The 12,896-nt window shown below is 30.3% G+C and overlaps 4 protein-coding genes across 5 annotated transcripts; 2 read left to right on the top strand and 2 right to left on the bottom strand.

Annotated features, from left to right (window-relative positions):
• Positions 1-201: 201 nt before the first annotated feature.
• LOC111686969 (ubiquitin-60S ribosomal protein L40) lies at positions 202-1,267 on the bottom strand. The gene is made up of 2 exons (XM_023449373.2): positions 1,116-1,267; positions 202-805 (listed from the first exon to the last, which is right to left on the bottom strand). The coding sequence occupies exon 2, from the start codon at positions 803-805 to the stop codon at positions 419-421; it is 387 nt and encodes a 128-aa protein (XP_023305141.1). The 5' UTR covers positions 1,116-1,267; the 3' UTR covers positions 202-418.
• A 1,687-nt stretch (positions 1,268-2,954) lies between these two features.
• LOC111686970 (cleft lip and palate transmembrane protein 1 homolog) lies at positions 2,955-5,694 on the top strand. The gene is made up of 3 exons (XM_023449374.2): positions 2,955-3,331; positions 3,583-4,554; positions 4,707-5,694. The coding sequence occupies exons 1-3, from the start codon at positions 3,299-3,301 to the stop codon at positions 5,631-5,633; spliced, it is 1,932 nt and encodes a 643-aa protein (XP_023305142.2). The 5' UTR covers positions 2,955-3,298; the 3' UTR covers positions 5,634-5,694.
• A 2,094-nt stretch (positions 5,695-7,788) lies between these two features.
• On the bottom strand, positions 7,789-8,920 carry LOC111686972. Of its 2 annotated transcripts, none has more exons than XM_023449376.2 (2): positions 8,431-8,920; positions 7,789-8,360 (listed from the first exon to the last, which is right to left on the bottom strand). In XM_023449376.2, the coding sequence occupies exons 1-2, from the start codon at positions 8,794-8,796 to the stop codon at positions 7,851-7,853; spliced, it is 876 nt and encodes a 291-aa protein (XP_023305144.2). In that variant the 5' UTR covers positions 8,797-8,920; the 3' UTR covers positions 7,789-7,850. The 2 variants fall into 2 exon arrangements, with proteins under 2 accessions (XP_023305144.2, XP_023305143.2); XM_023449375.2 differs by having other exon boundaries at positions 7,789-8,372.
• A 958-nt stretch (positions 8,921-9,878) lies between these two features.
• On the top strand, positions 9,879-11,556 carry LOC111686979 (metallophosphoesterase 1 homolog). Its single transcript, XM_023449386.2, has 5 exons — positions 9,879-10,474; positions 10,540-10,706; positions 10,885-11,091; positions 11,156-11,292; positions 11,357-11,556. Exons 1-5 carry the CDS (start codon positions 10,044-10,046, stop codon positions 11,531-11,533), a joined length of 1,119 nt encoding a protein of 372 aa, XP_023305154.2. The 5' UTR covers positions 9,879-10,043; the 3' UTR covers positions 11,534-11,556.
• The last annotated feature ends 1,340 nt before the right edge of the window (positions 11,557-12,896 follow it).

Raw genomic sequence — 12,896 nt, forward strand, 5'->3', positions numbered from 1 at the left:
TTTCACATATTTCTTTACATTCTATTGTTTTTGTGTAGACAAATTTTCAGAATCAGCAAAACATTGTTAAATACCAAAACATTATTAATAAACAAAATAAATTTGAATAAGTTAATAGAAATAGGATCAAAATATACATATATCAACGGATTTTTATCATTTTACACAATATAAATAAAATAAACATATTTTCTATGTATCTCACTTTTATATAAAAAATGTTTTCCATATATTTACCAAAAATTTGGTTGAAATTTGATGTTATAGCAATTTTAATTTAAACTAAATATATAGAAAATTAAAAAAACTTAACATGTAATTTTAAATGTATACATAGAAAAAAAAGGGAGTATGATGATAGTGTGTGCTTCTCCCACAGCAGCATATTGATTGTGATATCCATCCACATTCCAGTAGTCTACTTCAACTTCTTCTTGGGACGCAAGTTGTTGGTGTGACCGCACTTCTTCTTGCGACAGTTGGTAGCACGAGGATGGAGACGAGCATAGCACTTACGGCAGATCATTTTGTCGCAGTTGTATTTTTGTGCCAAGATACGCAAAGAGGGTTCAATGATACCACCACGAAGACGGAGTACCAAATGTAAAGTGGATTCCTTTTGGATGTTGTAGTCGGACAAGGTGCGACCATCTTCCAATTGTTTACCAGCGAAGATCAAACGTTGTTGATCTGGAGGGATACCTTCTTTGTCTTGGATTTTGGCCTTGACATTTTCAATGGTGTCGGAAGGCTCAACTTCCAAGGTAATGGTCTTACCAGTTAAAGTTTTGACGAAGATCTGCATCTATACGAAACAGAAAGAAAAATTATGTTAAATTCATATTTTATAGTTTTTAACATCATAAAAACAAAAAAAAAATAATCCCAAATAAACCAAATGTATTTTTGCGACGTGTTTTTTTGTGACTGCAAACATTTTTCTAGGTTATGTGCCTTGTTTTTTGTTAAAAACATTTTTCATACATTTAATTTCAACAATTTTCATGTTAATTTATTTTATTTCACCAACGTACACTTTTTTATTATAATTAAACTATTTTTCTTAATTTTTTTCCAATAAATTTCACAATTTTTTTAAATAAATTTTTTCTTACCTTAAGAAACGTGCAGTCAAATGCTAATCAAAAATCAAAAAGGAAATTTCCAAGATGGCGGGAAATTATTGACGTTTTCTGTCTGCGGGAAATTTTTGTTAATCATTCGCTTTGCCAACTACTATGTTTTTTTAAGACACAGTGTAGTTGATAATATTAAAAGGTACAATTTTAACCAAGCAGTAAAACGTAATATTTTAAAATTAACTACAAATATTAGAGTATTTTTAAAATTTAAACAATTTTAATATCCTATCTAATTTTTATGAGGGGAACTTTAAATCCGCTGCATCATTTTCAAGATATCAGTTATGTTAATAAAAAATTTTGAGATTTATATTGATATTTTACTATATACAGGAAATTGTATACAAAAACTTTATATTCTAAGGCAATTTTAATTCTTTGATTTATTTTGAGAAGTTTTTAAGAAAATATTTGAATAATAATTTGATATAAATTTTTATTAAATGCCTTCTGATTGATAAAACTTTTCTTTATTCCTTTTTTTTGAAATAATTTATTGGAATGTAAAACAAGAAAATTAAGCACCTGATATATTTCACAGAAAAATTTTTTAAAGAAAATTATTTTACAATTTCCCAAATAAATAAATGGCACGATGTACGACTGAAGTTTAAAATTTATTTTATTTATATAAAATTTACAATACAATTTTGAAAATAACAAATTTTAGCATTGAATTTTAAGAATTCGAACGTAATATTATATTGTCTTCAGATCTGTGGCAAAAATAAACAAGTATGAATTTATAGTCGGACATTGCCGACCATATAATACCCTACACCAGTCAGTATGTTAAAATTGTGGATTTTTTTATATAAAGCATTTAATTTGTTTTATTGTGAAAATTTTTACTTATTGTTGACAAAAAAAGATTTTCTACAAGAGGGCTCATAGGGGAGAAGGGGTAAATGTGGGCCTATCCCTTTAAATTTTGGTAGATGAATTTACGTCTACTTCAAAGTCGTTTATGTAGATTTTGATCGTTTTATTAGTAATTATAAGTTGATTTTGATCTTCAAGTCATGTTCTGAAGGGGAAATTAGTATTGTCATTTATTGTTCTATAAAACTAATTTTTGCAGATTTTTGTTGATATTAAAAAACATTTTACGTAATTGTGAGCCTAAAGGGCCGATTCGGGGGTACGGTTGTATGGGGGCTAGGAGAAATAATGGACAGATTTCAACTATTTTCAATAGAGTTCGTCCTTGAGCCAAAAAAGAGTATGTGCCAAATTTCATCAAATTATCTTTAAAATTGCGACCTGTAGCGTGCGCACAAGGTTTACATGGACACACAGACAGACGGACGGACAGACGGTATACTTTAAGGTGGGTCTAGGACCAATATTTTTGGCTGTTACAAACTTCAGCACAAACGCATAATACCATCCCCACAATAGTGGTGTAGGGTATAAAAAGAACATATCTTAAGATATGTAAAAACCAGTTTTTTGCATTTTTAAAATATCAACATTCAATTATCGAAATTGTGCGTCAATTTTAACCAAATAGGGCTATGAGAACTAGTCAAGAAATCAATTATAAATTTTTACAAGTTAAATAAAATCATATTTATAAATATTTGTTTAACCAAATATTTAAATTTTTAAATTCGATGCCATTACTGTTAAATTTCCCATTGATATTGTACTTGTAGTTGGCAATTAATCAAATATATTTCATCAACTACAACCAACTTCATTTGATTGTTGTCAACATGTGATAAGAAATTCACCATAAGACAAATCCACCACGAAAAGCAAAAAAAATTTCTCCACCACTTTTTGAGAGAGTAATTTTTTTAAGCAAAATCATTCTCGTTTTTTTTTTTTTCAATCAAGAATATTTTGAAGCCGCTTAGACGGTTCTAATTATTAATAGTTCACTTTAATTAATTAAACCCGTATAGTATGAAGCAATAAGATACACTTTCATTTAAAAAAAAGCAATAGTATTTTAGAAAAAGGAACACGTATTGTTTTTTTTATTACAAAAGTCAACGTGGTGGGAAAACAAGAACGAAGGAAGATAAAAAAATCACTGCAAATTGTTGAATTGAATTATTGTTGGAAAGAAAATATGCAAATTAAACAAGAAAATTATTAAAACTACATGAAGATTTAAGAATTCTATTAAGTAATAAAAACAAAGAAACATGTCTACTGAAGCACAAACTGCTGGGAATGAGGTAAGAGTTGGAACAGGTGCTGCTGCATATAAAAACAATTGTGTAAAAAAAAAAGAAATCTGATTTATGAAAAAATGATGTTAAGGTCAATGTAATGCAAATGAACACGTAGTTGATTGAATTCTGCTAATTTTTTTTTTGAATGAATTAGAATGTGAATGCATAATAGGCTGTAGAAATTCAATAAGATTTCATGTAATTCATAAATTAGTAAAGAGATTTTGTAAATAATATTTAAATTTCTATTTTAGGTGGCTGAACAAAATGGTGATGCCAATGCACCCATTGAAGGCCAACCCGAAGGTCAGCAACAACAGCAGCAACAACCTCAGTCCAAAATGGAGTCATTCTTTGCCATGACCAAGTCTCTGATACTCCGCGCTCTTATTATATACTTTGTGTCCTCCTTCTTTAGAAGAGGTCCACCACCTGCCGCTAATCCAAATGAAAAATCCCCCGCAACTGGTCCTAAAATCCATGCCTGGAATTACTTTGAAAATGGCACACTTTTCGATTTACACGTATGGCTTTCGGAAAATGCCGATGATGTCAACTTCCAACAAACTTCAAATTTACTATGGCTCCAAGAAGATCTCATCTATGGCGATTGGTCCTCAGGACCCAATCGTGATGGCCTTTTCCATCATCAAGTGACCATTAAAGCCACACCAAAACTTATGAACAATGGTTCCGTTTATCTGCACGCTTTCGTTACTAAATCCGGAGAATCACCAGACCCTAAAGCGCCAAATTTTGCCAAAAATGGTCTAATGGGTTATCAACAGAAACAGTTGAATAAATTCAAGAAAATACGTGTTAATCGGAATTATAATCTTTTGGCTAGTGAGCAAGAGAAATTGGCATTTGAATTGGCCCAGGCAAATTTAAAAGATACCATTGTCTCACATTGGCATCCAAATTTAACCCTGAACGTTGTTGTAGATCAAACAAATTGGGCTCAAGGCACAGTACCTCCACCATTGGATGAATATGTGAAATTTGTTGATGGTGGTAAAACTTATTTACCCATTGTTTTTGTTAATGACTATTGGAATCTGCAGCGTGATTATTATCCCATCAATGAGACTACCCCTGAGCTACCTTTACATTTGACTTTCCAACCTATCGGTATGTTTAAATGGCAATTGTATGCTGCCCAGCAGATGAAAAACAAATTTGCCGGTAATGTTTTGGGTGAACTGATGGCTTCCGGTGGCGGTGAGGTAAGTTGTTAATATATTCTATACCATTGAAAGTAGTGGTAATGAACTGAACTAAAACTAAAACAGAACTTGAACTGAAGTTCATTAATGAAATGAAATGTTTCAATAATAATTTGTTTTAATAAGGAATAAATTTTCTTCTCACTTTCTAGGAAAACGATGAAGATCAGGATTCCCTTAAAGAAACTATGTTGGAAACAAATATCTATCTTTTGGGTTTAACTATCGCTATCTCTATATTACATTCAATCTTTGAGCTTTTGGCCTTCAAAAATGACATACAATTTTGGAATAATCGTCAGTCTTTGGAAGGTCTTTCTGTACGTTCAGTATTCTTCGGTGTTTTCCAGGCATTAATCGTTTTACTTTATGTTCTCGATAATGAAACAAACTTTATGATTCGTGTATCTTGTTTCATTGGTTTGGGCATTGAAGTTTGGAAAATTCACAAAGTTGTCGACATCAATTACAATACCGATCAAAAAATATTTGGCGTACTACCAAAAATCTCCTTTAAGGATAAGGGCTCATATTCCGAAAGCGAAACAAAAGCTTACGATAATTTAGCATTTAAATATCTCGGTTGGATTTGTTTCCCTCTTCTAGTCGGTTATTTCATTTACTCCATGGTCTATAATGAACATAAAGGCTGGTATTCCTTTTTGTTGAACATGTTATATGGTTATTTGCTGACATTTGGCTTTATCATGATGACACCACAATTGTTTATTAATTATAAATTAAAATCGGTTGCCCATATGCCATGGCGCATGATGACCTATAAATTTTTAAACACATTTATCGACGACATTTTTGCATTTGTTATTAAAATGCCAACAATGTATAGATTGGGTTGCTTCCGTGACGATATTGTGTTCTTTATATTCCTCTATCAACGCTGGCAATACCGTGTTGATCTTAAACGTGTTAATGAATTCGGTTTCTCCGGCGAAATGGCTGAACAGGCTGCACAAAAGAAACTCGAGGGTACGACACAAGCTCTCAAGGACACACCGAAAGAGGAAAAACCAGCGACAGCTGCTAAACCCAAATCAGCAGCAGATAAGAAGCAGGATTAATTTTAAGCATTTTCTTTTCTAGTAAATGTATATTAAATAAAACAATTTTATATAGGTCAGAGATTTTTATTTTTTAAATCTTCTTAAACGTAAATACAAACAAATGTAGTTCATCTTTTTATTTAACTTTAAAACTTAATTCTCATAGTATCCTACAATTTGTTGTTGTAGTTTTATAATATATATATATATATATATATATATATATATATATATATATATATATAGAAGAAATTCTTAATTTGTATTACATTACTTTATTGTTTGTCTAATTTATAAAAATAGTTTTTTTTTTAATTTCGTTTTCTTATGTTAATTTAATAAAATAATGAATATTTAAAGCATATCTGTTAGCATTCATTATTTTATAACTTCTATACACTTAGACTATTTAAAAGACAAAACATAGGAAAACAAATAAAAAAAACCAACCACCACTAATATGTATTGTAATGATGATGATGATATGATGATGGCTTTCTTTACATGTTATGTATAAATAAAATATATTGAAATTGAAATTAAACGAAAATAAAATAACATGAACTTAACCAAAAATATTTCATTCTATTAAATATGAAGTTACTAGTAGTTAGTTAATCAAACCATTTAATCTTATCTATATGCCTTAGCACAAGACCTTATCGTAGTATTGTTTGTCTACAACAAAAATACTTTATACAAACTTACTGGAGAATTGTAATGATTTGAAATTTAAAATATTTCAAGTTTGTACTAAATACAACAATTCTACAATTGAACAACAGCTTTAATCATTTGTCACACAAGTCTTGCATTAAATAAACAATACAAAATTATAATCTTTAGTTAAATAAATTAACGAAAATTACGTTAAGGTTCACAGATTATTTTGATTGTTTAAGATAAACAATGTTAGTTAATATCGTACAGAGTTTGCAATAAAATGATGAAATGTAATTGTATTAGTTACTAATAAACAGTAGTTCTCAATCACTTTTACTTTTGATCCTATTTTAATACTATGGGGAGCTGATGTTCCCGCCAAAAATTAAATTTTAGTTTACTACTATAGGTTTTTATAATATGTATTTTAAAGTTTCGAATAATTGATTAAATAAATTTTCGAAAAAAATCTGCTTGATCTAAAGATTATGTAAATACTAGATTTTTATACCCGGCGTAGCCCGAGGTTTTAATTGGTTTTATAACATTATACATACTAGGGTTCTATAGTTGAAACGAAAAGTCGACTTTTCGACTTTTTTCATTTAATTAAAAGTCGATTTTTCGACTTTTAATATTTTATAAATAGTCGACTTTTCGACTATTTTCGACTTTTTCCGACTTTTTTCTATTTTCGACTTTTTTCGACTATTTTCGACTTTTTCCGACTATTTTCGACTTTTTACGACTTTTTACATTTTATGAAAAGTCGACTTTTTGCATTTAGTTAAAAGTCGATTTTTTGACTTTTTTCAAAAAATCGACTTTTAACTAAAGTCGAAAAATCGACTTTTAATATTTTATAAATAGTCGACTTTCCGACTTTTCGACTATTTTCAAATTTTTCGACTATTTTCGACTTCTTCCGACTATTTTCGACTTTATCCGACTTTTTTCGACTTTTATTTACAAAGTCGACTTTTCGACTTTTTTCACAGACGATAGTCGAGTTATCGACTTTTTTGGAACAAAATAGTCGACTTCGACTTTTCGACTTTTTTCGACAAAAAGTCGATTGTTCGATTATAAAAAAAAGTCGATAGCTCGACTATCGTCTATGAAAAGGGTCGAAAAGTCGACTTTGTAAAGTCGGAAAAAGTCAAAAACTCGAAAATAGTAGAAAATTTTAAAAAAGTCGAAAACTTTAAAATAGTCGTAAAAAATAGTCAAAAAGTCGAAAACTGTAAGAAAAAGTCGAAAAGCCAAAAAAGTCGACTATTTATAAAATGCTAAAATTCGACCCTAAGAAAAACTCTTTATTTAACACAAAATATAATTATGTATATTATGTATATGTTGTTTACAATTATAACTTTGTGTATCATGAAGAAAAACGAAAAGAAATTCAGTATTTAACATAAATATGAATTCAAAATACGTAATTACTATTGCAAAACTCTTTTTTTCCGACATGACATCTATAATACATTTTAGAAATAAATCAGAAAAATTATACATATTAAACTTTATTTTCTCTTTTATAGATTAAAACTAAAATTAATTACTTAAAATTTAACTTGAATCATTTAATGCTTCTTCGATTAATTCACTATAACTATCTTCAGATTCCGATTGTGTATACGAATCATGACCGTTTGTTACGGCTGTGGATCTTAAGTGTTCTAATGTATTTTTCGCAAGCATATTATGTATCTCCGACATTGTCTCTATCGCTACATCAAATGGTAACTGTTGTAACTGCAAAGAAATAGTTTTTCCAAATGATATATACAAATTTTTACATTGGGAATTGCTGCCTGTTGGAAAGGTTGTTACAATGTTGCTGGTTGAACGATTTACTTTAGTTTCAGGACTAATTTTTCTTTTAAGCGGCCGAGCTGCTATAGTACGTGGATGTGAAATTTTAGGAGTACTTCTTATTTGTCGCGGTGGTGAAGATTCCGTTTCAGGATCGATGTAGGTCTCGGTTTTGCAATTAATTGTTGGCTGTTTAAGATCCACATCTTCTTCCTCATTTACATAGTTCATAAGTTCTTCATCTTCGACAGCTTCTGCGGTAATCTGAAAATTTTCCTAATAAAATTTAACAATCATTTTTTCAATTCATTGTTTTTATTAAAATTTTACTTACAAACTCCAACTCGTTATGTTCCATGTCGTTGCCAAATTTACGCCAAACTACTACATCTTCTAGAAAATTTAAATCTTTGTAGTAAAATAAGGAAGGCTTATAGGGAGTATTACTGCCAGATTTTCTTGATGCTTCCACTTTCTTTTTCTCTGCCACATAGGCTGTACGTAAATATTTTACTTTTCGCTTCACTTCATTGACATCTTTTTGAAAATAATTAGCTATTTCTGACCAAGCTTCCTGCTTGGATGATTTATTTTTGTAGTCAGGACTATTAAAGTTCCATAAACAATCGTATTGTTTGTAATGGTGTATCAGTTGTCTAATATCTATATCACCAAAATGTTGTTTGGAAAAATTACTCATTTTAGCGGTTTTTATTTAGGTTTTTCAATCTTAATATATATATTTATATTATTAAGAAAATTATATTTTAAAAATGTTTTTCAATAAATCGTGTTTTGGTTTTAGCTTGTAAACAAGTCGTCAGCTGTTTAAATGAATGCATTGCCATACATAAAGGTTTTTTTTTAGTATTGCCAGATGTTTACGCGCTAGTCGCTGTTTGCTTCAAACAAAAAAGTGGTTTGCTTCAAACACAATATACGAACAATACATTGCTGTTTGATAAAACCGAATTTTCAAGGTCGTCAAACATATGTATTTAAAATGGGACATCAAACAAAATCAGTTTGAAGGAAAAATTCAGAGATTTTTTGCACGGACTGCATGTTTTTGGGCCAATTTTGGATTTTATTACACTTCAGTTTGAAAATTTTGATTTTTTTTAAATTATAAAATATATATAATATTGTTGTTGAAAACAACGTAATTGTTTAGAGAAAAAGTATTTGCTTCTAAAGAACCTTTTTCTTTTTAAGAAAGAGGAGGCATCATGATGGTATTGGTCATGATGCCCACAAGAGAGTGGCAATTGTATATATCCATAAGAGGACATGCCAATGTTAAAATAACTAGTCACCTTGGGGGTGGTTGTCACTCATAGTATGTTATCGCCTTAAGGCGATGGACGAACGCTGATTGCCGTATCTAGGGGTAACCACAAGGATACATATTTATTATTATAGAACTGATCTCAGCAGAATCACTACCATACACCAATTGTTGTTTCAATCCTACCCAATACTACATTGACCCTGACGTTTATTAGATTAATTATAAAAGTCCGTAGGACAACTTCAGAAAGTGCCTTTTTCAATTCGGGAGTACTCCTATTCTACACAGCCGATAATTAAGTCAATATATCGATAACGAATCCGAATGATAAATTTAATTTAAGTTCTGATATACATATAAACGTGCATAGTTTTATGAGATGTTTTGTTGTTATTTAGTTAAGAAAAAAATCAAAAGGTTTGAATCAATGTTTGTTGGGTTATGCTAAAATTGCTAGATTACCATCTCCATTCACTGTTAAAAACAGCTGACATTTTTTGTTTTTCTTTTTTCAAACCGGTAAAATAAAAATTGATAAAAAGAATAAAAACAACTTGCTGGATTTAACAGAATCTTTAGAAAATACATATTTGTATAAACTCTCTTGTTGACTTGCTTCCATCTTTATTAGTTGCCCGGCAAAATATTAAAGAAAAATGCAGTGGCGGCGGTACGTCTTTATAATTACTTTTGCAGTAGTTTTTTGTGAATTTCTTGGAGATTTTAATACACTTTGGACTTGTCAATGGCCAAAAATAAACCCAGAAAGCTCAAAAGAAAACGATATCAATTCCAATACATTGCATGCTATGCTAATAGCTGATACCCATTTATTGGGTCCCATGAAAGGGCATTGGTTGGATAAACTGTATCGTGAATGGCATATGAGACGAGCATTTCAGGCAGCTATGCTCCTACATAAACCGGATGTGGTATTTGTGTTGGGAGATCTATTCGATGAAGGTGATATGGTGGATCATGAAGACTTTGAAGAGTATGTAAGAAGATTCCACAGTCATTTTCATGCTCCACCCTCTATACCAGTGATAAGTGCGGTTGGTAATCACGATGTTGGTTTCCATTACAAGTTAGTAATAATATTATACTAGATTATTTTTTATTTAATATTTGCTTTTTTTTTGTATATTCCAGAATGCATCCATATTTTATTGATCGTTTTGAGAGAAATTTCAATAATACCGGTGTTCAAATGTACTCCATACGTGATAATCACTTCGTCTTTATTAATTCAATGGCCATGGAGAATGATGGTTGCGAATTTTGTGAAAATGCTAAAAAGGAGTTGATAAATGTTGCAGGTGGGTAATTAGCTTTTTATGAAAAATAGATTAGACATCAGAAAATAGTTTTGACTTGGAGTTATAAGTCTAAACATTAGAATCTAAAGAAAAAAAATTTGCTAATTGGGTTCAATTTTGCGTGATGGTCGGAAAGAAAAGTTTACTTCTAAATAATTATATTTTAATAATATTTTAGATAAATTAAGCTGTTTTAAAAATCCTAAAAAATGTTCTAAAACCCAAACTCTTAAAGACAACCAGCTCTATAGTCGTCCCATAGTTTTACAACATTTTCCCACTTATCGAGTATCCGATAGATCATGTAGGCAACATGATGCTCCTAACATTGAAGAATATCGTGAAAAATGGGAAGTTTTATCAAAAAATTCGACAGATTGGTTGGGTAAGAAAATCAAACGTTAAGCTTAAACAAACTTATCCCTAATTATTTGCACAATTAAATTTAGGAAAATTACTACATCCTCGTTTATCGTTTGCCGGTCATACGCATAATTATTGCTATTCTATAAATCGTTGGGGTATTGAAGAGTATACAGTGGCTTCATTTAGTTGGCGCAATAAAGTTAATCCTAGTTTTCTAATGGTAGAGAATGCCAAGTTTTATATAAGTTATTCGAATTTTATATATATTTTTTTTTATTTTACAGGCTTCTATTACTCCCACAAAACATGAGGTTTTCAAATGTAACATGCTAGAGCAGCAATTAGTTTATAGTACTTATATAATTTCTTTAGCTGTTTTAGCGCTGTTACTTATTTGGGATTGCATAAAAATCTTACAGAATTTGTGTGTGAAAACAAAAGATAAGAATAAAATAAATTAAAATCAGTGTTCTAATAGCGAGAATTAGTTTCTTGAGTAATTTTAGAGGGAAACCCTTCCGCGAAAAATCGATTTTCTAAAATAATTCACAAAAATATTGCATGAATTTTTAATAGTATAATCTACAAGGGATAACGGCTTAACCGAAGCCGCTATCCTGGCTTTTTCATCCTGTAGATGTTATGGGGCAAGCAATGACACTTGTTTATATGAAAAATTTCATATTTTGTATTAAAAACTTTAAAATTTGTTTAGAGCACATATCAAAAATTTTAAAGCATTTGCCGTGGAAACTTTTTACGCTCGGGTAAAAGTTACTTACTTTTTCAACGTACTTTTTTAAACTCTATGTGAAATGTATAGAGCTGATTTGAAATGTTCTAAAATTTTATAAAAGTTGTAAATCTTATATGGGTCCCTGGACATAGTAATTGTTAGGTTTGTCATGTAAACTGTATAGTTGGCGATCTTGGAAGATGAAATCGATGCATATGCTGTAAGTTACTGGTTTAGACTGAACCAGTGAAACCACCTGTCTCAATTCGAGGTCTATTTGGCGTCTATATGATGCTCCCAGGTCGAGCATCATATTAAGTATTCTCAGGGAACAGATAAGAACACTGTACTATTGGCAATCACGCCAGAATAATGTGTCTCGAATATAACGACTACTATAGGAGTTGCCCATAATTCATTGAAAGCAGATAACAATATTTCGGTAAGGTAAGATTTTATACAAATATTCATTTAATTTTAATTTATACCATTTGTGCTATTGAAACAAGTGTCAGTTCAAAGCAAATTCTGTAAACGGTCAAATAGACTAAACAAACGACTTGACAACATACTTTTTTCATTCCAACACACACTACACAAACATTGCTCGTACAATCACCCAATTTTTCACCTTTTTATGGACTTGCAAAGATACTGATGTAAATTTCCATTCAAAATGTAATTTTTCTAAAAAATAATTATTTATAAATATAAACAATACAAACGGATTGACAAAAATTTTATATGTTTGTGTAAAAATCAACATTTTTTTTGATCAAACAAACCGCAAGCATTTGTGGACACACGAAACACTCTCATACACTACACAGCGAAAAATACTAGTAAGTTTCTCAAGCCGCTTGCTTGGGCCTTAAGGGTCAAACACGCGTAATTTTATTTTCCAAAAGTTGTCGACTAAAGACCCAAATAGACTAAATAAGCGGCTTAACAAACATACTTTTTTCATTCCCACACAGACTACACAAACATTGCTCGTATAATCACCGATTTTTTAACGTTTGTTTGTGGACTTGCAAACATGCAGATGCAAACATGTAAATTTCCCTTCAAAATGTATTTTTTGTTAT

This window comes from Lucilia cuprina, chromosome 2 (assembly GCF_022045245.1).
Source record: "Lucilia cuprina isolate Lc7/37 chromosome 2, ASM2204524v1, whole genome shotgun sequence".
Classification (NCBI taxonomy): Eukaryota; Metazoa; Arthropoda; class Insecta; order Diptera; family Calliphoridae; genus Lucilia; species Lucilia cuprina.

What these genes read in the sequence shown, in the direction of transcription:
- LOC111686979 (XM_023449386.2), top strand. Translation starts at nt 10,044, where the DNA reads ATGCAGTGGCGGCGGTACGTCTTTATAATTACTTTTGCAGTAGTTTTT. An exon ending in GATGTTGGTTTCCATTACAA is followed by an intron (nt 10,475 to 10,539) that starts GTTAGTAATAAT and finishes TGTATATTCCAG; the next exon opens with AATGCATCCATATTTTATTG. An exon ending in AAATTCGACAGATTGGTTGG is followed by an intron (nt 11,092 to 11,155) that starts GTAAGAAAATCA and finishes AATTAAATTTAG; the next exon opens with GAAAATTACTACATCCTCGT.
- LOC111686969 (XM_023449373.2), bottom strand. Translation starts at nt 805, where the DNA reads ATGCAGATCTTCGTCAAAACTTTAACTGGTAAGACCATTACCTTGGAA.
- LOC111686970 (XM_023449374.2), top strand. Translation starts at nt 3,299, where the DNA reads ATGTCTACTGAAGCACAAACTGCTGGGAATGAG. An exon ending in CACAAACTGCTGGGAATGAG is followed by an intron (nt 3,332 to 3,582) that starts GTAAGAGTTGGA and finishes TTTCTATTTTAG; the next exon opens with GTGGCTGAACAAAATGGTGA. An exon ending in TGGCTTCCGGTGGCGGTGAG is followed by an intron (nt 4,555 to 4,706) that starts GTAAGTTGTTAA and finishes CTCACTTTCTAG; the next exon opens with GAAAACGATGAAGATCAGGA.
- LOC111686972 (XM_023449375.2), bottom strand. Translation starts at nt 8,796, where the DNA reads ATGAGTAATTTTTCCAAACAACATTTTGGTGATATAGATATTAGACAA. An exon ending in AACATAACGAGTTGGAGTTT is followed by an intron (nt 8,373 to 8,430) that starts GTAAGTAAAATT and finishes AAATTTTATTAG; the next exon opens with GAAAATTTTCAGATTACCGC.